This window comes from Canis lupus, chromosome 24 (genome assembly GCF_011100685.1).
Source record: "Canis lupus familiaris isolate Mischka breed German Shepherd chromosome 24, alternate assembly UU_Cfam_GSD_1.0, whole genome shotgun sequence".
NCBI classification, from domain to species: Eukaryota; Metazoa; Chordata; class Mammalia; order Carnivora; family Canidae; genus Canis; species Canis lupus.
This window is the reverse complement of record NC_049245.1, coordinates 21402698-21425253: the sequence shown is the minus strand read 5'-3', so window position 1 is coordinate 21425253 and position 22556 is coordinate 21402698. Positions and strand designations below refer to the sequence as shown.

Below are 22556 nucleotides of genomic sequence, written 5' to 3'. Positions count from 1 at the left end.
AAGGGGGCACTCACCCTCAGGGTCATGTGAGTGTCTCCTTGTACCTCCTTCGCCTCCCCCCAGTGCCAGCATTGCCAGTGGCATTTTGCACCATGCACCATGCCTGTGTTTATATTTGTTCAGTGTCTGTCTTCATGATAGACTGTCATTCCCATGAGGGCAGAGACCATGGCTGACTTTTTTTCTGTATCTCAGGACAGAATCTAGCACAAATTGAGCATTCAGTCAATATTAGTTGAACAATTTTGACTTAATTAGATATATGTTTGACTTAAAATAGATAGCAGGAATGGTCTCACAAGAGAATTCCCTCTTTCAGGCATCATTTCACAACGGAATAGAGTCAGTGTTTGACAGTCAAAAACCACAGAATGGTATTAGAGATACACATTGCGATTGTAAGACTAGACACTTAGCAGGATGGGTACAGTTACACCTTCCATCACTGTGATGGCCATTGGGCAACACTTCCATTATGGGATTGGATTGAAAGGTGCACTTGTGTGAGTCAGGTGATGACTTCTCCAAATGTCTGGAGTATTTGTGGACACCATGCTTTGTCTTAAAAGTAAAATCATTATGTATTAATGAGATCAATTATACAAATATACTTTGTATTTTTAAAACACATGTGACAGGGTGACATATTAAGAATTTATTTTTTTTAAGATTTATTTTTTATTTATTCATGATAGACATAGAGAGGCAGAGACACAGGCAGAGGGAGAAGCAGGCTCCATGCTGGGAGCCCGACATGTGACTCGATCCCGGGACTCAAGGATCGCGCCCCAGGCCAAAGGCAGGCGCTAAACCGCTGAGCCACCCAGGGATCCGCCATATTAAGAATTTAATGTAGCAATTACCTGATAATTTTTTCCCCATGTTACTTGAGCAAGCATCAACATAGAGAGGGAAAGGATCTTTTTTTTTTTTTCCCCTGCCCAGTTATTGGAAGGGGGGCCAAGATTTTATGTTCTGAATCCTGATCTTCCTTTGCCACTGGGGAAGTGAAAAAAAAATAGGTGTGTGTGTGTGTGTGTGTGTGTGTGTGTGAGAGAGAGAGAGAATGAGAGAGAGTTAGAGTTTCAGGGGCTGCCCTGAAGACAACTCTCCTTCCTCCCCCATCCTCATTTCCTTAGAGAGGCCCAGGCACAAGGAGGGCTGTTAGATTGGATTGTTTTAGGAGCAGTGGGATGGAGATTTTAGCTTCAGGTTCTGGAGAGGAGTGGCCTGGTATTTGGAGGTGTTGAATCTCCACCCAACTGGGAGAAGAGATGGGGGTTTGGCTCCCAGGCTGTTTGATAAAGTGCCCTGAGCTGATAAGTACTTGCATGGGACTGCCGGCATGGAGACAACCATTGCGGAGACAGCCACTAAGGTGTAGTCCTGGGAGAAACAGCAAGGCCTCTGGGGTTGGGCCCTGGGGAGGAACAATTCTCCAATGCCCAGAGCTGCCTGATTAATGTCAGGTGGAATTCATTAGCAATAACCTGAGCATGAGGAGCAAGAGAAATGAGCATCATCATGATGAAGCAAGGAACAGGTTCCTCTTCATTTCCCGGAATCATGGAGTCCTGATAGGATCAAGTGGAGGAGGGCAGGAAACCCCAACAGCAACTGACATTGGACATCTCCCCAACTTCGCAAGTTGTGTCTTGGAGCTGAGATTGAAATACATATAAATAAAGAAAGCACTCGTTGAGGCTTGAGTGTTGGCAGAGCATTCATAACTGGTATGTGATCATTAATGTGTTAATGACTTTTAGAAGCAACACGCTCACTAGCATCTGCGTCATGGCACATTGCTTGAAGCTTGCAAGACACAATGGGGGTTATACTGGTGTAGGGGTTCCTCCTGCTGCCAGCCCCCCTGTCACAGCCTCGCCACACTTTTATGCAAACTTGGCCTCATATCACCTCTCGAAAGCCAAAACCCCTCATCTGGATACTTTTCCTGCCTCCCTGGGAAAAGTAAGGGGAAGATGTGAGTGCATGCAAGTCAAAGAAATCTGTAAAAGGCTGTGATTTATGGTTCTAGTTTCTTCCACCTTCTTGTCATTTATCTTTTAAAGATATATGAGCAGGGAGCCCAATGCAGGGCTCGATCCCAGGACCCCGAGATCATGACCTGAGGTGAAATCAGACGTTTAAGCCACCCAGGAGCGCCTCTTCTTGTCATATAATTAACTTCATAGGTTAGAGGGAAGGTTTGTGGAGATAAAAAGGCCTGTGTGGGACCTGCTGGGAACTTGCACTAGCATTGTCTCACCCTCTGCATCATGGGATTCAGGCTGCGGAGAGTGGGCAGCCTTTCAAGAGCTGAAAAATGCAATTGTGCAGATTTCAGGGAGTGGGTGGTGCAGGTCTTAGGGAACTGGCCAGGCCGGGCTGTACCGTGTGGGAGGCAACAGAAGCTACGGTTTGTTCTGGTCTTGGCAGGATGTGGGAGATACTACACAGTTCCCACGGGCCAAGCTGGCTCTCTGACCAAGGTCTGCCTCTTTCCCTATCTCCTGGTCTCTTCTCCCACAGTGGCTTCTGCTTGCTGGCCACATTGGCAGCCCCTGCCCCCTCCTGCCCACTTCCCTTCACCTTGGCTGGGGTCTCCTGGCTTAACAGAAAATCACCATGGAACTGTCATGCTCCAGAGTCAGAGCACTGTCCCAGTGGGGCTGAACTGGACAGAACCCTAGGTCTTGCCATTTGATGATCTGAGAACAAATATGCATACGCACACGCACTCAAGAATACACAAACACCCACCCACTCAATTACACGTCTACATGCAAATGATATGCAAGTATAAACATACTCACTTGTAAACATTCACATACTCAGATATATAAAATACGAATAACCCAGGCATTCAAAATATACATGAAACACACAAAATGTAAGCCTACACAGCTATGCACAAATTTATACACACGCATAAATACACAGAGATACAATGCAATACAGATGTAAACTCAGATACCCAACTAGAGATGTGTGGTTGCAATTAACCCATCTTTTTGCGTTTCTCCTTTTCTCAGTCAAGGCTGTTTCTCTGAATCTTCCCCATGCTTCCTGGCAATCTGTGTCTGTGAGGATTTGAGGATTCGTCAAGGGGCTTAGGAAGCATTGCCAAGAACCATCATGGGGAGGGGCCGGGAGTCCCCAGGGTGGAACTTTGCAATAATAAAGCAGATACTTTAATTGCAATTGGGAAGTATCAGATGTGTGCTGTGTATTCACTACATGCTTTCTGTGTATTCACTCATTTGGTCCTCATTAACAACCTCATTAACAACAAAATAAGTACTATTATCACCTCCATCCTATAGCCAAAGAAACAGGTTCAGAGTTGATAACATTTTCCAAGGTACTACTGCGAGGAGACTAACTTTGGAACCCAGGCTTGCCAACCTCCTGCTCTGCTGTCTTGTTCTGTGCTGGATCCAGCAGACACTGAATGACATCCTCAAGGACACACAAGCTGCTCAGTTCCCAGTCCTGCAGCAGATGGAATGCTTGAGGTCTCCACTGCACTTGCTGGATGTTTACTCCTTTTACACCCTTTCTTTATGTCTACACTCTTCTGGCTATAACGCAGGCCTTATAATCTCTCCCCGGAGGAGAAACAGCCTCCTCGCTAGTCTTTCCTTCTAATTGCCTCTGCCCTGGCAATTCTCTTCAATATGGGCTGCCAGAGTGATTTTTCTAGGAAAAAAATCTGACCATGTCCCCACAGGCATGCCCACTCTCTAAAAGATCTTACTATTCCCCGTTGCCCACAGGATGGATGCCCCAGCCTTGATCATGGCATCGAAGAGGATCCCCTTCATGTGATGATGGGGTGTCTGCCTCATGTCTCCCTCTGGGTCTCCCCTTCTGTCTCAAACATTCACAACCATAACTGTTTGCTGACCTTCTCCTGACCATCCTCTGAGGAAATTGGCTTTCTGTCTTCTGTTCTCCCTGGGAAGCCCCTGAGGGTTCATGTCACCTGCCCAACCTCACTTTTGTTAGAAGTGAGTTGGGAAAAAAAAAAAAAGAAGAAGAAGAAGTGAGTTGGAGGTTTATTTATTTATTTTAAAAAAGATTTATTTTTTTATTCAGAGAGAGAGAGGGGCAGAGACACAGGCAGAGGGAGAAGCAGGCTCCATGCATGGAGCCCAACATAGGACTCGATCCTGGGCCTCCAGGATCACACCCCAGGCTGCAGGCGGTGCTAAGCCTCTGCGCCACCCGGGCTGCCAAGTTGGAGGTTTATAATAACCACTTCTGAGGATAACAAAAAGTATAGATATGAAGATGACAATGATAATAATAAAGACAATGAAAAACAACAGTAATAATAGTTAACAATAATTCAGCACCTACTATGTGTCAGGTACTTTGCTAAGCGATTTATATAAGTTATCTGTCCCACCTAATTAAATAGGGATAGTTATAATTTTATTGTAGGATGCTCAGGAAATTTACCTTGCTTCAGGTCAAAGGTATCAAACGACAAGGCCAACACTCAAATTCAAATCTATATGAAATCAAAACCTATCCTCTGGGGTGCCTGGGTGGCTCAGTGGTTGAGCGTCTGCCTTCAGCTCAGGTCATGATCCTGGGGTCCTGCATCGAGTCCTGCATCGGGCTCCCTGCACAGAGCCTGCTTCTCCCTCTGCCTGTGTCTCTGCCTCTCTCTCTCTCTCTCTTTGTCTCTCACGAATAAATAAATAAAATCTTAAAAAAAACTCAACTATCCTCCAATGCTGGTATTCTAGAATTCTATAATTCTTTTCTTTTTTCTTCTCCCTTCAGAATTTCTGAGGTTCTGCAGGAAACCCAGTCCTTATTCAGTTTCTTGAGATGCTGACTGAAGGGACACAGTCTATGTGCTTTCTCTACTCTCTAAAAGAACTTGAGTTACTTCCCCAATAGGTCGCTTCTCACAGGTCACTTTCGCAATGTATGTTATTTATTCAGACCATAGGTATTAATTAAGTACTGTGATGTGCTGGGTGTGTCAGAGGTCGCTAGCTCTTCCTCATTACCGTCCTTTTCTTCTTAGTGAGACTACCCCTGAATTTTAGGTAGGCGTGGCTGCCCAGAGTAAAGAAAACGTTTCCAGCCTACCTGCAGCTGGGTGTGGCCACCTGAATGAATAAGTTCTGGCCAATGGACTGGAGTGGACGTGGTATGTGCTGATCCTAAGTGGTGTCCCTTAAAGGGAAAAGCGTGCACTTCATTTTCTCCTTCGTCCTTTCCAATGGCTACCATGGGAACTCGACAGCAGGAACTGGAGCAGCCCCCTTGGGTCATCAAACAAAGCTGCCTGTGGAGGATGGCAGAGGCATCAGGCCACAGGGGAATTTGCTCCTTGCAGCACCAGGAAGCTGCTACACTCAACTGCTTGTCCAGTCTTTTCCATAAGAAAAAAGCCAATGTCTATCTTTTGGAATCCTCGTTTGGGGAGAATATCTGTTGAAACACTTGAATTAATATCCTAATCTAACTGATGGTATGGGCAGTTGGGGGTTACAAGGCAAATTTCTGACATTCTAATGGAAGACAAAAGATTAACCATGTAAAATAAAATTGAGAAGAACAGATAAATCTATGCAGGTCATGAATCAAGTTATAATGACATAGAGTGACTATAGGTGGGGGTCCCCTTATCTAGGGTGACCAGGAAAAGCTTACCCAGGAGGTGACATTTGAGATGAGACTGAATGATTAACCGGAGCCACCCATGGAAGAATCTGAAGGAAGAACTTTACAGGAAGAATCAAATAAGAAATGCTAAAGCCCTGAACTGGGAACTAGATTGGCAAGCAAAGTTCAGAACTATATGCTTATTATGTATTCTTCTGTTAGAAAACTGAAAATAAGTATTTTTTAAAAATTAGGTGTTTCTTGATACATATTTACATAATTTTTGAAATGTATTTTTACATTTATTTATGAGAGAGGGTTGCCTGGGTAGCTCAGCTGTTGGGCGTCTGCCTTTGGCTCGGGGCGAGATCCCGGGTCCAGTGTTGGGCTCCCTGTGGGAGCCTGCTTCTCCCTCTGCTTATGTCTCTGCCTTCTCTCTGTGTCTTTCATGAATAAATAAATAAAATCTTTAAAAAAATTTATTTATGAGAGAGAGAGAGTGAGCATACGTAAGGGGGAGTGGGAAGGGCAGAAGGAGAGAGAGAAGCAGATTCCCCACTGACCAGGGAGCCCAATGCAGGCTTCCAGCCCAGGACCCCGGCATCATGACCTGAGCTGAAGGCAGGCACTTAACCAACTGAGCCACCCAGATACTCCCAAATAAATATTTATGTATTAATTAATCCTTTTGTGAGTCTTAAAAGGCCAAGGGGCCTTTATCTGTCTCCTCACCAGGAAAGCAAGCCACTCTTGGCACAGGTGCTGGCCAGTTTCCCACACTCTCATCTTGTGCTTTGCTGTGACATCTGCTACACACTGTCCTTCAGCCTGGCTGATCTCATATAAATCCTCTCCTGCGATAATTCACTGCCCACAAGCCTGCCAATAAAAGAGAGGCTCATCCCTGCAGCAGAGAACTCTATATCCATCCCCTGCAGCATAGCCACCTCCTTCTCCTGTGACCTGCCAGCCATGAAGTTTTTCCTCTTTTTTGTCATCCTTCTGGCCATGGAACCAGTGATATCAGGTAACTTGGGTCTCTCACAAGTGTCTGGGATTTTGGTCATGAACTTCTTGCTTTCCTCTTCTCTCTCCTGTAGGCAGCATGAAACTTTTTCTTCATTTTATGAAGCTTTCAGAGGTTTTCTCCTGATCAGCTCACATCCACATCTCTCTGATTCTTTTTTGCCGAGGTGGTGGGATGGTAGCTCTTTGGAGCACCTGACACTTAAGAGCAGGGTGGTTTTCTGGTGGGATCATGGGAGAGGATTTAGGGGTTACCAGTTGGGTGCAGATTAGGGGACTTATTGGGGGCTCTGGGGCATTAAGATTAGAGAGGCTAGGCATGAGCTGTGATGTGGAGAAAGACCTTGGGGTTGAAGTGGCAGGGGGAAAATTAGGGTGAGTCGGAGATAAGGTGTTGGGCTCCTATGATGGTTTGGGGTGGGTTGGGGAGGGGGAGGGGATGGGATTGTTGGATTGAGTGGAGATGGTGCTGGGGGTAGATTGGAGCTTGGGCTGAAGCTGGGAGTTGGTACTAAATAGTACAGGGTGTCTGATGACTGCTGCTCAGGATCTAGGTTGGTGACTTGATTAAATTTGGGTTTGGCTTGGAATTCAGGCTCAAGGGGCATTGAGCTGGGTAAAGTTGGGAGTTCTACTTAAGACTGGAGGGGTTTTAGTTTGAATTGGGTGAATATGGTTAAGTGGATTGGAGGTTGGGTTGTGGCTGGACCCAGGTGGGCTTAAGTCGGGTTAGGCTATTGATAAAGAGTTGGATCTGTTGAAGTGTGGGTGAATCCCCTCCATCCCCTAATATTACAGGTGTTTATTGTCCGTTCCCATCCTTCCTAAGCTCCATTGGGGCGGGGGGGATCTTCATCGGCATTACCTGATCCCAAAGTTAGGAGTAGCAGGTTGGAGCATAGGAAGATAGAGGGTGGGATGTCTGAAAAAGGCTTTCCTAAAAGCCTTGGAGTTTCCAAGGTTGGAATAGTCCCAATTCCCTCCTCTCTCAAGATCACTCCTCCCCTTTCCTGGGACTGTGTTCACTGTTACTTACACAGCTGTCTCCTCTTCTCCCCTTCCCTGTTCCTCCCCTTGCCCCTCTCACCTTGCCATTTGAGGAATACTAACATCTATCTGCTTACTGGTTGTTCCTGTGCCCAACAGAAGAGTGTTGGATGAATGGAAAATGCCGGTTGGTGTGCAAAAGTGATGAAGACAGTGTCGTACGCTGCGAAAATCGTAAACGGTGCTGTGTCCCTAGTCGCTACTTAACGGTCCAGCCAATGACTGTTGAAAGAATAGAACCTGAGACCGTTCCTCACACACCCAAACCTGTGAAACATAAGCACAGACCTGACAGTAAACAGAACAGAAATGTACATGGTAGATAGAAATGGCTTTGTTTCCAGGTTCCTTGGCTCCCACAGTCCATTAAAACTCATCAAGCTGTTTCTTGTGTTCATCAATCATGAGGAACGATGCTCCAAACAGATTGAGGGTGGGGGTGAGGATGGGTGGGTGGGATGGCAGGATGGAGGTTAAGAGGTAACAGAGAGACATTGCAATGGGGGTCATGGTGACAGTCTTGAAGGTAGTTCCTCATCTATCAGCTGCAGGAAAGGCTACTGGAGTGGACTGAGAAGCACACCTGGGGAAGCCAAGAGCCTGAAACACACAGCTGACACCAAGAGAGGAGGAGAGCCCTTGGGCGGGAGAATTGCTCCATCTTAGGGGTGAAAAGGCTAGGGGTGGACAGGGACCGAGTAGAGCCCAAATCCTTGGGTGTCTAAGAAAGTTGGCTGAGATGGCTTTTGATCCCACAACTCCAAGGATCACAAGGTTTCCAAGTGCTAAAAAAAGATAAAACATGTGAACTTACCCATTTATAGATGAGTACATCCACTGTTCAGTTCTTCTGTTCTCTCCTGGATTTAGATCTTCAGTCACCCCAGCTCTGCCACTTACCGCTGTCAGACTCTGTTCATACCCCTCTCCACACTCCAGATTCCCCAGCTGTGATTTTGGAACCCTAGAATCTATCTCAGGATTGGGGGAAGTGGGAAAGGAGAGAATGGAGCTTGCAGTGCCCAGGACATTGTAAGCCCTAATAAATGTTAGCTGTTGCTATCATCGCTCATTGATTTCTTCAAGCATTTAAGGAATACATGCTGTGTGCCTTCCAGCTGTGTTAGACTCTGAGAGACACAGAAGCCTGTCTCATTTGAACTAAGAATTTAGCTCGGGAGGAGACTAAGCCATGGGGAACATTTGATCAGGAATCTAGAGGGCCTGGATATCTTCTTTGCTTTATCTCAAATCCTGTTCTCTGGACCCCATTTATCCAACATGATTGTTCACCCCGGAACCTCTGCAGTTCAGAGGTCAGAGACCAGGAGTGTTCTGTAAAGCAGGGTGCATGACGGAGATGGATAGAAGGAGTTCACTCTGATCCATGGAGATAATTTGTTCTCAATTCAATATTTCTGCCTTTAGACTCTGGGAAGAGAGATGCCTCTTTCTCTGGCCCTGGTCCTAGTTAGGGCATCCTCTGGATTAAGTCCCTCCCCGCAGGGTTAGGAATCAATGGGAATGAGTGGGATATATCCATGCAGAGACTATGCCTTCTTCTCCTTCCAAGACCATGCTTTGAGGAGCTGGCCCTGGAAGCCCTGTCCAGAGAATACTTGTGCTTGCTTTCAGGGACCACATGGACTTTCTCTAATTCCACGCCTGGAAGATGGGGCCCACTGTGTGTGCACCTGAGCCAAGGGGTGCTCCTGTTTGCAGAGGCAGGGGGCCAGCTTGGCTGTTCAGGATGGAGTATCCATGTCTTGCATGAGAGAGTCTTCACAGTGTGGGGAAGAGTTGTGGATGAGAGAAGAAAGCTGGGCTGTGGGCTGAGCCAGCTCCTCTCATGCCCAGGACATTCATTTTTGCACAGAACTCTGAAGAATCCAAGAATTATAAATTCAAATCTGCTCTTTCAGGTCATTATGAAGAAGGGCCATGGGACAAACTTTATTTACCCCACTCATTAGCTTGCTTCATAGCTGTCAAGTATGCAGACATATGATAAATGAGCCTCCATTTGCATTCCTGTTCCAGGACCCACGGTAGGGTTGTGTCTGGAATTTGGATCGTGCTCTGGCTCACAACGCATCTCGAGGCTCTCTTCAGAGGCAGGGTCTGCTTCACCTGTGCTTTCACATTCTTAACACCTATGTGATCTGGAGAGACTCTAGATCTGCACAACAGAGCTACCTGGGCCCCAAGGTCCTGGAGGAGACCACCCAAAATATTTCCTCACTGGCTTCTCTGCCTCCAGATTTTCTTTACATTGGTGTCTATTATCAGAGGGATTCTTTCTAGGAAATTCATCTTACCATGTTACTCTCCTGCTTAGATAGCTTCTTTTGCCCCTTCCTGTCCAGGGTTGGGTATAATGGCCTTGGTAGCCCAGCTTCGTTTCCCATGACCACTGCTCACAGACCAACCCTCTACAACCTTGCCTTTGCTCATGGTTTCCCTCCACCTTGTCCTCACCACCAGGGTGATCTCTGTGATGAATTCCTTCTCACCCTCAAAGTACAGTTGATGTCCCTACCCATGAAAGCCTTCCATAAGCTCTGGTTCACTATTCCTTTTTTTAAATTTAAATTCAATCAGCTGACATAGCGTACATCATTAGTTTCAGTTGTAGAGTTCAATAATTCATCAGTTGTGCATAATACCCAGTGCTCATCACATCACATGCCCTCCTAAATGCCCATCACTCACCCCATCCTCCCCTTCAGTGACCCTCAGTTTGTTTCCGAGAGTTAAGAGTTTCTTATGGTCTGTCTCCCTCTCTGAGTTGTCTCACTATTTCTTAATAATTATAATACTAATAGCTCTAATAATAGTTCCCATTGTCACTCCTTATGTGTCAGACACTGTGCTTGGTGTTTAGGGGCCTGAAATCATTCCATTCCCCCCAAAGCCCTCTGATTATCCCTATCTTACTGAAGAAGAAACTGGGACCTAGACAACTGGTATAATTGGCCAAGGTCACACAACGGTAAGATAGAGCAGGGGTTCACAGTAAGTTCTGATCGGCTTCACAAAGTGTCACCCTTAAGCAGGGATGACACGTCACATTATCATAGAATTATGTTCGTCCCTGCTCACTTCTCACCAATCCCCTCAAACACATACAGACTGGGTGGAAATCCTCAGCAATTGAGACATCATCTTATTTATATCTGCATGCCTGGTGATGCCAGCTTCCAGGAATCAGGATGGGTTCCTTCCTGGGTAAGAGAGATCAGAGAGCTGTGGTATCAAAAACATATATATATATATGGGTCTGGCTGGCAGTGTTAGAAAGGATGCAGAGCAGCTCTGGGGGCTTGCTCAAGTTGGTTCTCATCATTCACCAGTTAGTTTGCTCTCAGAAGACATAATAGATTTCAGAGTGGGAGGTGGTCTGGGGAGAGTCGAAGGGTGGCCAATACTGGGGCCTGGTGTTAATGTCTCCACACACAGCCATCACGCCCCCATCAAATTCACTCGTAATTCATTACACATGCACATAGAGACAACTCTGGAAAGTGATAGGATGGGAAGGTGATAAATAGGCTTGGAACTCATCCTCGAGCCATGTGAAGTTTTTAAGTAAAAAGCAACTCCAGTGCTTAATTAACCTGGGTCTGAGTCTCTGCAGTTGGAGTCTGGGCATGTGAAATTTTGAAAATTCCCTGAGACTATTCCCTTGGGAGATAAAGCTCCACGCCCTCCCCCCCCAAGTCCCCTGCCAAACTTGTTTCTTTCCTCATAGCCCTCATAATGTGAGAATCTCTGATCTGGGCAATTTCCCCTTGTCTTTCTGTTTCATAGGTGAGGAAAATGAGCCCCAAGGAGGCACCATCACCTACATTCATAAATAGATTTGAGACAGTGCTGGGATTCCTAAACAGTTTCTCTGGTTTCTGGTGGGGGGCCAGAGGGGACATGGAAAGGATGTGATAGAGATGTGGGTGATACACTGAGTGGTGGCACAGAGTGACATGGAGCTGACAGGAGGCCAGGAGTTAGGAGCTGCAAACCCCTGACAAAAGTTTTGAAGCCCTTTCTTGGGTGCCACAGTCTCTTTCCAGGGGTAAAAGTTGAAGCCAGCTGGCCCATCTGATCCACCTTCTCAGATAGATGTACACCATGTACACCCCTCTTTTGGATGTTAATCTCACAAGGGCCCTTCTTCTCAGGGAAGATGGAAAAAGATCTTATCTCTGGGGGTTGTGACAGAAAGGGTGTCTTGAAAGGCTTCTCTGGTCAAAATTAAATGGAGTAGATCCTTGTTACTTAATACAAGGGATTAGGCTGTGTGTGTGTATGTGTGTGCACATTAGGCTTTGTATTAAGCCCATTTGGACACAAAGGACCCTATGTGCCTACCACCAAGTTCAAGGCCTGGCAAAGACTGGGTGCTGTTAATTGTTGTTGAATGGAGGAGAGGCCCATGCATGCCAGGTTCTGAAGTTTGGGCTTGACTTTGAAGATAATAGCTGGCCAGGGCTCCAGCTGTTACTTCCAGGGAGGTACCAACATTTCCCAGCCATGTCCCAGAATGTGGAGAAGGTGGCGCTGCACCTCCAAAAGAGTATGGGCTTGGAGCCATACTGAGTGGAGTCTGAGGCCTCCTTCTGTCTCCAACAGTTACGGGGCCTTTGCCAGAACACGGTTGCTCTGAGCCTCTGTTCTACAATGCAAGAAGGAAAAATAGAGATGTCTACTTCAGAAGGTTATAGTAAACATTTAACAACTTACCATAAATCACAAGACTCACAGTGGGTGCTTTGCAAATGGTAATGGTCATTATTTTTATTTTTCTTTCCAGTCAAAGGATCATTCCTGTTTCAGAGACCTTAGTCCCAAGGGGGAAGAATAGTAATATTAATGGCTAACATTTACTGAATGCTTACTGTAGACTAGGAACTGTGTCTTTGGTTTCTATGTGTACACAGCCTCCAAAAAAAAAAAAAAAAAAAAAAAAACTTTGGCTACCACTGAGGGACTAAATGTCTAAATGTCTGTCTGATTTCATGAGTGTATTCCCAATCTAATCATTCATCGCTATAGCATAGGCAGAAATGGGTCCTTCAGAGAGGACCTTTATGTAATAATGAAAACATTTATTTAGTACTATGTGCCAGTCCGTAATTGCTTTCCATTTATTAAGCTATTTTTAAAAATATTTTATTTATTCATTCATGAGACACACACACACACACACACACACACACACAGAGGCAGAGACACAGGCAGAGGGAGAAGCTCTCCATGCAGGGAGCCCAACGTGGGACTTGACCTGGGACTCCAGGATCATGCCCTGGTCTGAAGGCGGCGCTAAACCGCTGAGCCACCCAGGGATCCCAATTAAGCTATTTTTTAAAAAGAATTATTTATTTACTTGAGAGAGAGAGAGAAAGACAGAGAACATGAGTGAGCAGCGGGGAGGGCAGAGGGAGAGGGACAATCTCAAGCAGACTCCCTGCTGAATGCAGAGCAACATGTGGGCTTGATCCCACGACTCTGAGATTGTGACCAGAGCAGAAGTCAAGAGTTGAACATTTAGCTGACTGCGCCATCCAGGCACCCCACCATTTATTTATTAAGCTATTAACACAGCTCTAAATGTGAGGGACTATTATAGGCTACACTCTGTAGATGAGGAAAGGGTGGAAGCAGGAAGTGAAGAAATTTGCTAAAGGTTATCCAGCACGTAAAGCAGGAGCTAGGATTTGAACTTGAAAGTTCTTGACTTCATTTCCTGTTCATTTAACCACTCCATAGTTCCTTAGGTTATTTTATTTGTGTTCTAATTTATTTCAGCTTTATTGAGATATAATTAGCATGTAAACATATAAGATATTTAAATTGTACATCTTGGTGATTTGATTGCAAAAGATTCCACCGTCTAGTTAATTCCCCACATCCATTGCCTCACAAATTTATCTTTTTGTGTGTGTGAGAGAATATTTAAGTTGTAGTCTCTTAGAAAATGTCAATTATACAATATAGTGTTATCAACTATGCTCACCATGTTGTACGTTATATCCTTAGACCTTATTCATCTCATAGCTGACTGTTTGTACCATTTAACCAACCTCTCCCTATATCCCCCACTCTACCTCTGGGCATTCACTTTTCCACTCCCTGTTTCTAGGGGTTAGACTTTTTTTTTTTTATATTAAATGTATAAGTGATACTATGCAGTATTTGTCTCTCTCTGGCTTATTTCACTTAACATAATTCCCTCGAGTTCCATCCATGCTGTTGCAAATGGAGAATTTCCTTCTTTCTCAAGGCTGAATAATATTCCATTATATATTTATACCACATCACCTTTAGCCATTCATCTGTTGACAGACACTTGGATTGTTTTCATAGGTTTGCTACTGTGCATACTGCTGCGGTAGACGTAGGAGTACAGGTATATTTTTGAGAGTCTGTTTTCCTTTCCTTTGGGTATATACCCAGAAGAGGGATTGCTGGATCATACACTAATTCTATTTGTAATGTTTCGAGGAAAATATTGTTTTCTCTTGTGGCTGCACCAATTCTATATTCCCACCAACAATGCACAAGGGTTCCCTTTTCTTCACACCCTTATCAATTTTTTATTTTAACTTTTTATTTTGAAATAATTGTTGATTCTTAGGAAGTTGCAAAGATAGTACACAGAGAGGTCCATGTACCTTCCATGCAGTTTTATCCTCACCAAAGATTATATTATACGGAACTATATATGGTACAATATACAAACCAGGAAACTGATACTGCTGCAATGGGTGTGCAGACTTCTATGATATTCTATTGCAAGTGTAGAGTTGTGTAATCACCACTGTGATCAAGATACAGAGCTATTCTATCAGCATAAAGGTCTTCCCTCTACTAGTCTCCTCCTCCCCCGCTCCGCCCCTTTTTAAGATTTATTTATTTCTTTTAGTGAGTGAGAGAGCCGGTGGAGGAAGGGACAGAGGGAAAGAATCTTTGAGCAGCCCCAACCCCCACGCCCACTGAGCGCAGAGCCCAATGCTAGGCTCCATCCCACAGCCCATGAGATCATGACCTGGCTGCTTAATCAAGTGAGCCCCCCAGACACCTCGTTTCTCCTCCTCCTTTATAGCAGCACAGACTCTCTTCCTGCCTCCACTCTCTGCCACTATAACCTTTGGCAACTACTAATCCATTTCTTATCTCTCTAATTTCTATCATTTAAAAAGTGTTATATAAGTGGAATCATATGTAATCTTTCAAGATTGGCCTTTTTAAAGTCAGCACTATGCTCTTGAGATTCATCCAAGTTGTGTGGATCAATTTTTTTTAATCTTTAAAAAAGATCATTCCTTTTAAATCTGAGTAGTTCTAGCCAATGCATTCGAGCAAGGAAGAAATAAAGGCAGCCCCGGTGGCTCAGCAGTTTGGCACCGCCTTCAGCCTAGGGCGTGATCCTGGAGACCCAGGATTGAGTCCCATGTCGGGCTCCCTGCGTGGAGCCTGCTTCTCCCTCTGCCTGTGTCTCTGCCTCTCTCTCTCTGTGTCTCTCATGAATAAATAAATAAAATCTTAAAAAAAAAAAAAGCATATGGGTTAGAAAGAAAGAAAGAAATCTGCCTATTTACAGATGTGATAATGGTTTCTGTAGAACATCCCTAGGAATTTACAAAAAAAATCAAGAACTAATAATTCAATTCAGTAAGGCCACAGGATACAAGATAAACATAAAAAATTTATTACATTTCTATATACTATCATCGAACATGTGAACATTCAAATGAAAAATACAGTACCATTCACAATCCCTCCAAAAAATATAAATGCTTACATGTATATCTAATAAAACACGTGTAGCAATTGTATGCTGAGAACTACAGAATGTTGATAAAAGAAATCAAAGATCTAAATAAATGAAGAGACATATCATGTTTATAGATTGTAAGATTCAACAAGCAGGAGCAACTGGGTGGCTCAATCAGTTAAGTGTTTGTTTTCAGATCAGGTTATGATCTCAGGGTCCTAGGATTGAGCCCCACATTCTGATCCCCACATCTGGCTCCCTGCTCACTGTGGAGTCTGTTTCTCCCTTTCCCTCTGCCCCTCCCTCTGTTCCTGCTCTCTCTCTCTCTTTCTCTCGTACTCTCACTTGCTTTCTTAAATAAATAAACAAAATCTTCAAAAAAATTAAACAAGCAAAGATGCTAATTCTCCTCAAATTGAGACATTCTTAACACAATTTCTATCAAAATCCCAGCAACATCATTTGTAGATACAGATAAGATTATTTTCTCTATATCTTGCTTGTAGAGAAATTGGCAAAACAATGAGAATAGCTAAAACAAGTTTAAAGAAGAAGAGCAAAGTCAGAGGAAGCATTCTACCAGATTTCAAGGCCTATATAGCTAAGATAATCAAGACTGTGTGGTATTGGTAGAGAGAGAGTCATATGGGTCAATGGAACAGAATAGAAAATCACAATTAGTCACACATATGTACAACTGATTTTTCAAAATGTGCAAAAGCGATTCAGTGGGAGAAAGATGCCATTTTCAAAAAATAGTGCTGGAGCATAAGAAAGAAAGAAAGAAAGAAAGAAAGAAATGAAGAAAGAAAGAAAGAACCTCAATCTCAGCCTCACATATGAAATTTACTGAAAATGGATCATAGATTTAAGCATAAGATATAAAAATATAAAACTTCTAAAAAAATATAGGAGAAATCTTTCAGACCTAGGGGTAGGGTGAAAAGTTCTTATATAAGAAAACACAATTCACAAAAGAAAAAAATCAATAAATTGGACCTAATCAAAATTTAAAATGTTCACTCTGCAAGAAGGCCTGTGGAAAGGATAGATGGAAAGACATTGCAGAGTGGAAGAAATATTTGCAAGCCACATATCTGACAAAGGACATGTATCTAGAATATAGAAATAACTCTCAAAACTCAACAGTAAAAACCAATCAAACTAGAAGGAAAGACATTCCACTGAAGAGGATATACAGAAATAAGCACATAAGCAAATAAGCACACCAACAGATGCTCAGCATCATTAGCCATTAGGGATACGTGCATTAAGACCACATGATATTTCACTACATAACTAGTTGGAAAGCTAAAATTAAAAATAGTGGCAATATCAAACGCTGGCAATGATGCTGAGAAACTGCATCTTTTACACGTTGCTAGTGAGAATGTGAAGTGGTTAAACTCTGGGAAATAGTTCTGTAGTTTCCTTTTTATTTTATTTTTTTTTTACTTTTTTATTTTTTAAAGATTTTATTTATTTATTCATGAGAGACACAGAGAAAGAGAGAGAGGAGTGGGGGCAGAGACACTGGCAGAGGGAGAAGCAGGCTCCATGCAGGGAGCCTGACGTGGGACTCAATCCCTGGTCTCCAGGATCACGCCCAGGGCTGGGCTGAAGGCGGCGCTAAACTGCTGAGCCACCCGGGGTACCCTGTAGTTTCCTTTTTTAGAAGTTAAATATACACTGACCATGTTACCTAGCAAATCACTCCTGGGCATTCATTCCAGAGAAGTGAAAATTTAGTTTTGAAACCTTGTAGATGAATGTTCATAACATAACATAACATAACATAACAGCTTTATTTGTTTTTTAAGGGATTCTTTAAGATTAAAAAAAATTATTTACTTGAGAGAGAGTGAGAGTGAGAGAGAGCACAGAGGGAGAAGCAGACTACCTGGTAAGCAAGGAGCCCGATGTGGGGCTTGATCCCAGGACCCCAGGATCATGGCCTGAGTGGAAGGCAGACACTTAACCAACTGAGCCACCTGAGTGCCCAGGGCTTGCTTGCTTGCTTTCTTTCTTTTTTTTTTTTTTTTAAAGACTTTATGTTTTTAGACTGGTTTTAGGTTCACTTCATAATCAAGAAGAAGGTACAGAGATTTCCCACACACCCTCTGCTCCCACTCATGCGCAATCTTCCTTATTATCAATATTCCCCCACAGAGTGGTACATTTGTCCAACTGATGAGCCTACACTGACACATCATTAAAGTCCACGTTTTACCTTAGGGTTCACTCTTGGTGTTGTACATTCTCTGGGTTTGGACAAACGCGTAAAAACATGAATTTATCAATAGAGGATCATATAGAGTAATTTCACCGCCTTCCAAATCCTCTGTGTTCTATCTATTCATCTGTCTTCTACCCCAACCCCTAGCAACACTGATCTTTCTATTGTCCCCATAGTTCTGCCTTTTCCAAAACGTCGTATCGTCGGAACCACACAATATGTAGTCCTCTCAGATTGGCTTCTTTCGCTCGGTGATAGCCATTTAAGATTCCTCCAAGTCTGTTCATGACTTGGTAGTTCATTTCTTTTTAGCACTGAATCATATTCTCTTGTGTGGATGTGCCACAGTTTATATCCACTCACCTACTAAAGGGCACCTTGGTTGTTTACAAATTTTGGCAGTTGTGAATAAAGCTACTACAAACATCATGTATAGCTCTTTTTTTTCATGGTAAAGACTGCTTTATTCGTGGGAGTTAGTATAGTATAAATCAATAAATATTGATCTCCAAAGAAGCACTCAGTAATTTATTGATTAGTGGTCCATAGAGAGCTACATGAAACTGATCCTGCTGAGATAATAAACTGAAATCACTCCTGCTTCTTGGGAAATGGAGCCACAGCTAGCTGATATATGGCATATGCTGTTCCACCAACTGTGAGCATCGTCCAGGATGCATCACACAAGCTCTATACAGGGAGGGCATCTGCCCTTTAGATGTGCTGGAATTCCATTATCCTCCTAAAATAGCTTTTGTTTCTCTGGAACTTTATTTTCAAACTGTCTGCATGAAGCAGCTCATGTGCAGATCTTTGTGTAGACATAAGTTTTCAAGTTCTTTGGGTAAACACTAAGAAACACAATGACCAGATTGTGTGGTAAGCGTAAGTTTAGTTTTGTAAGAAACTGACCAGCTGTCTTCCAAAGTGGCTGCATCATTTCTCACTGGCACCAGTAGCATGTTAGAATTTCTGTTGCTCCACATCCTTGCCAGCATTTGGTGTTGTCAGTGTTCCAGATTTTGGTCATCCTAATAGGTGTGCAGTGGCATCTCATTATCATTATTTTGACTATGTTCCTTGATGCCTCACATCTAGGTTGGTGTTGAGTGGAAATTAACTATTTGTATTTTGTTTGTTTGTCTCGGCCAGGCAAACATCACATCCTTCGATGCATGGGAAACACCGGAATCTGTAGACCCTCTTGCAGAAAGACTGAACAGCCCTACCTCTACTGCCTAAATTATCAGTCATGCTGCCTCCAGTCCTACATGAGGATAAGTATTTCTGGCAGAGAGGAGAAAGATGATTGGAGTCAACAGAACCGCTGGCCAAAAATATCTTGAGTGCTGGTGATCACCATCTTCAACCTGCTGTCAAGACCCCTTATTAAAATTCATGCATCTGTTACCCTTGTCTGTCTTTCATCCATTGGAAAACATGGTGAGAGACTGAGTTTTGTATGGTGATCCATCCCATTTCGGATCCAGCCCTACAGGAGAGAAGGCTAGAAAACTGTAGGGAATCTAGACAAACCATGGGAGATGGGAGAGAATGTCCTGAGACCACCGAGGGAGGGTTGAAGAGTCTGGGCTGAGCCATGACTTCGTCTGTTCTTGTCAGGCTCAGAGGGGACCCTGGACTAGTGGGATGGATGCACAGGGCAGTGGGTGGAGGTCTTGTAGACAAATGTGTCTTAGTTTACAGAAGAACCTCCTAACCAGAGGTTATAAGGTAAATACATTGTCCTGTCAAAGTTTCAAGGTTGTGAGGCTAGAGGTCTGTTTGGTGATCATTAAGGAAGGAATTTGAACATTAGATGCTATTGTTCTTTTCCATGATTCTGTTAAGGACTTTTAATTCTTGAAAATCTAGGAGGCTTGTGCCCCCATTTACAACCAACGCTAGCTTTTTAAGGTCAAATTCTCATTGTGCTTTTTATGTCTTACCTCCACTAATATCTCATTTTTTTCTCCACCTTAAGTTTCAAATTTTGTCAAAAGGAGAGGAGCTACATTTGCTGATTATCTTTCTCTATCTGCTGTTTCTCCTCAACTCATTACAATTGGTTTTTGTGTTTCTTGTTCTATTGAACTGGCTCTGGCCAAGCTCATTGTCGCACCTCCTTTTTGAAAGGTTCATGGATGTTGCTCATCTTGCATCCCACTCTGCCTCTTGGTAGCATTTCCACCTGGAGTTCATTGTCTCCCTAGAAACAGGAACTTGGTTGGTTTCTATGATTTCACTCTTTGTTTTCCTCCCAACTTCTGGGCTGTTCTTCCTCCATTACTTTTGGAGCTCCTCTGCTGTCGTTTGCTTCCTTGCATTCCTCTGGAATCTCTCTTGTCCTCTGAGAATCAAAACCCTCCATATCCCTAGCATAAAGGTTCTATAGCCACGTTAAAAAGTAAACACCTTGAGAGGTTTGAAACCTTTCTCATCCATCAGTGACAATTTGTTTCGGTGAACACACCTCTGGAAGCCAAATCGTCAGTGAGAGCATTATAGTTTGAAGATCAGTTAGAGTTGGGTTTACTTCAGGGTCAACACTTGTAAGTTGTCATCAACCCATTTCTGCATCTGTAACCAACACCACTCCCCCAGGATCATTTCCTCAAATGCTGTATAAGTTCAGCACTTTATTCTGCTTAATGAGCCTATGTATGATCAGCATGGCTCTCTTAAATAAAAGAGAGGAATAAAAAGAAAACAATCATTTCAGCATTTTGGCTTCAGACTCTATCAGTCCCCTCCTTTGACAATTCTCTTCTCTTCCTTCCTTCTGTGCTGTTGCCCAGACTCTCATAACAACAAACCTTATGATCTGGACAAAACTGGCAGCTCTGACCTCTGTTTCTGGAAGAGTAATGGTCTAAGAACCCAGATGAACCTTCTAATTGAGAATATTTAAAATCATCTCCCTCTGCCTATGTTTCTGCCTCTCTCTCTGTATCTCTCATGAATAAATAAGTAAAATCTTTTTAAAAATCATTAATTATTAATTTAAAATATTAAAAAAAAAAACCCTTTAGGACACTTGGGTGGCTCAATGGTTGAGCACCTCCCTTCAGCCCAGGGTGTGATCCTGGAGTCCTAGCATCAAGTCCTACATCAGGCTCCTTGCAGGGGGAGCCTGCTTCTCCCTCTGCCTGTGTCTCTGCCTCTCTGTGTCTCTCATGAATAAATAAATAAAATCTTAAAAAAACCCTTATGCATCCTTGACCTTCATAAAAAGTAAAAACTATTAAAGCCAAGTGAAATCAGTTGCTTTTCTGAAGGCAGTAACTGAGGCTGGCTTTTGTCTTGAAAGCATTTGCTGAATCAGATGAACTTGAGCTTTGATTTCCATGGCTTTGGCCAGGATCAGGTGTAGAAAGGGGAGAGGAGACAGTGCCTAGGGTCTGAAAAAACGGGAGTCTTGTAGGAGACTCCTACATAAATCTCAGTCCTGAAAGTGTTACACATGCTGTGTAAGGAGGATAAAACAGATGCAATATTTGTCCTCCTTCACTAGGCATTTTTCAAGGAATACTGTCTGGTCTTAAACTTTGGTACTCATTACAATGAAAAAAAAAATCTCTGTGGAGAATTTACAACCTCAGGTTGGCTCTCACACAGCTTCTCTCTTTTTTAATATTCTTTTTTTAAATTAAAAGAATTTTTAAAGATTTTATTTATTTATTTGAGAGAGAGAGAGAGAGAGAGAGAGCAAGCAGTAGCGGAGGGGAGGTGCAGAAGGAGAGGGAGAAATAGACTTCCCACTAAGCAGGGAGCCTGATGTGGGGCTCGATCTCAGGACCCTGGGATCAGGACCCTGGGATCATGACCTGAGAAGAAGGCAGAGGCTTAAGCAACTGAACCACCCAGGTGTCCCTTCTTCTTCTTCTTTTTTAAAAAATTTTTTATTTATATTTATATTTATTTATTTATTTAAAAAGATATTATTTATTTATTCATGAAAGACACACACACACAGAGAGGCAGAGACACAGGCAGAGGGAGAAGCAGATTCCATGCAGGGATCCCGACACGGGACTCGATCCAGGGACTCCAGGATCATGCCCTGGGCAGAAGGCAGACGCTAAACCGCTGAGCCACCCAGGGATCATCTTCTTCTTCTTCTTCTTCTTCTTCTTCTTCTTCTTCTTCTTCTTCTTCTTCTTCTTCTTCTTCTTCTTCTTCTTCTTCTTCTTCTTCTTCTTCTTCTTCTTCTTCTTCTTCTTCTTCTTCTTCTTCTTCTTCTTCTTTTTAAAAGGATTTTATTTATTTATTTGAAAGAGAGAGAGCACATGTGAGAGAGCACAAAAGAGAGAGCATGAATGGGGGGAGCAGCAGGTAGAGGAAGAAGCAGGCTTCCTGCTGAGTGGGGAGCCTGATATGGGGATCAATTCCAGGATCCTGAGATCATGACTGACCTGAAGGCAGATGTTAACCAACTGAGCCACCCAGGTGGCCCATCTCTCGCTCTCTCTTTTTTTTTTAATTTATTTAAGTAATTTCTACACCAGTGTGGGGCTCAAACTCATGACCCCCAAATCAAGAGTCACATACTCTTCTGACTGAGCCAGCCAAGCGCTCCTCTCACATAGTTTCTTGGTATACAGATGGTCTGAAAAAAAATTAAGCTGATATTTAGCTTAAAGTTGTCCCAAAGTAGTAGCAACAAAGATGTGTGACAGAAGCAAATGAAGGAGTGGACCTTTAAGTCATGAGTCAGCTAATTTACTCAGATAAGTTCCAAGGAAAATGCATAGCTTAGAGCCCCAAATCACAAAAATCACAAGGAAATAAGGCACCATGAATTAAAGCCAGCAGAAACCACAGGCCAGAGATTCAGACTTC

At 43.4% G+C, this 22556-nt stretch overlaps 1 protein-coding gene across 1 annotated transcript; it reads left to right on the top strand.

The window, feature by feature from the left end:
- Positions 1 to 6603: 6603 nt before the first annotated feature.
- On the top strand, positions 6604 to 8030 carry DEFB119 (defensin beta 119). Its single transcript, NM_001284444.1, has 2 exons — positions 6604 to 6658; positions 7804 to 8030. The coding sequence occupies exons 1-2, from the start codon at positions 6604 to 6606 to the stop codon at positions 8028 to 8030; spliced, it is 282 nt and encodes a 93-aa protein (NP_001271373.1).
- The last annotated feature ends 14526 nt before the right edge of the window (positions 8031 to 22556 follow it).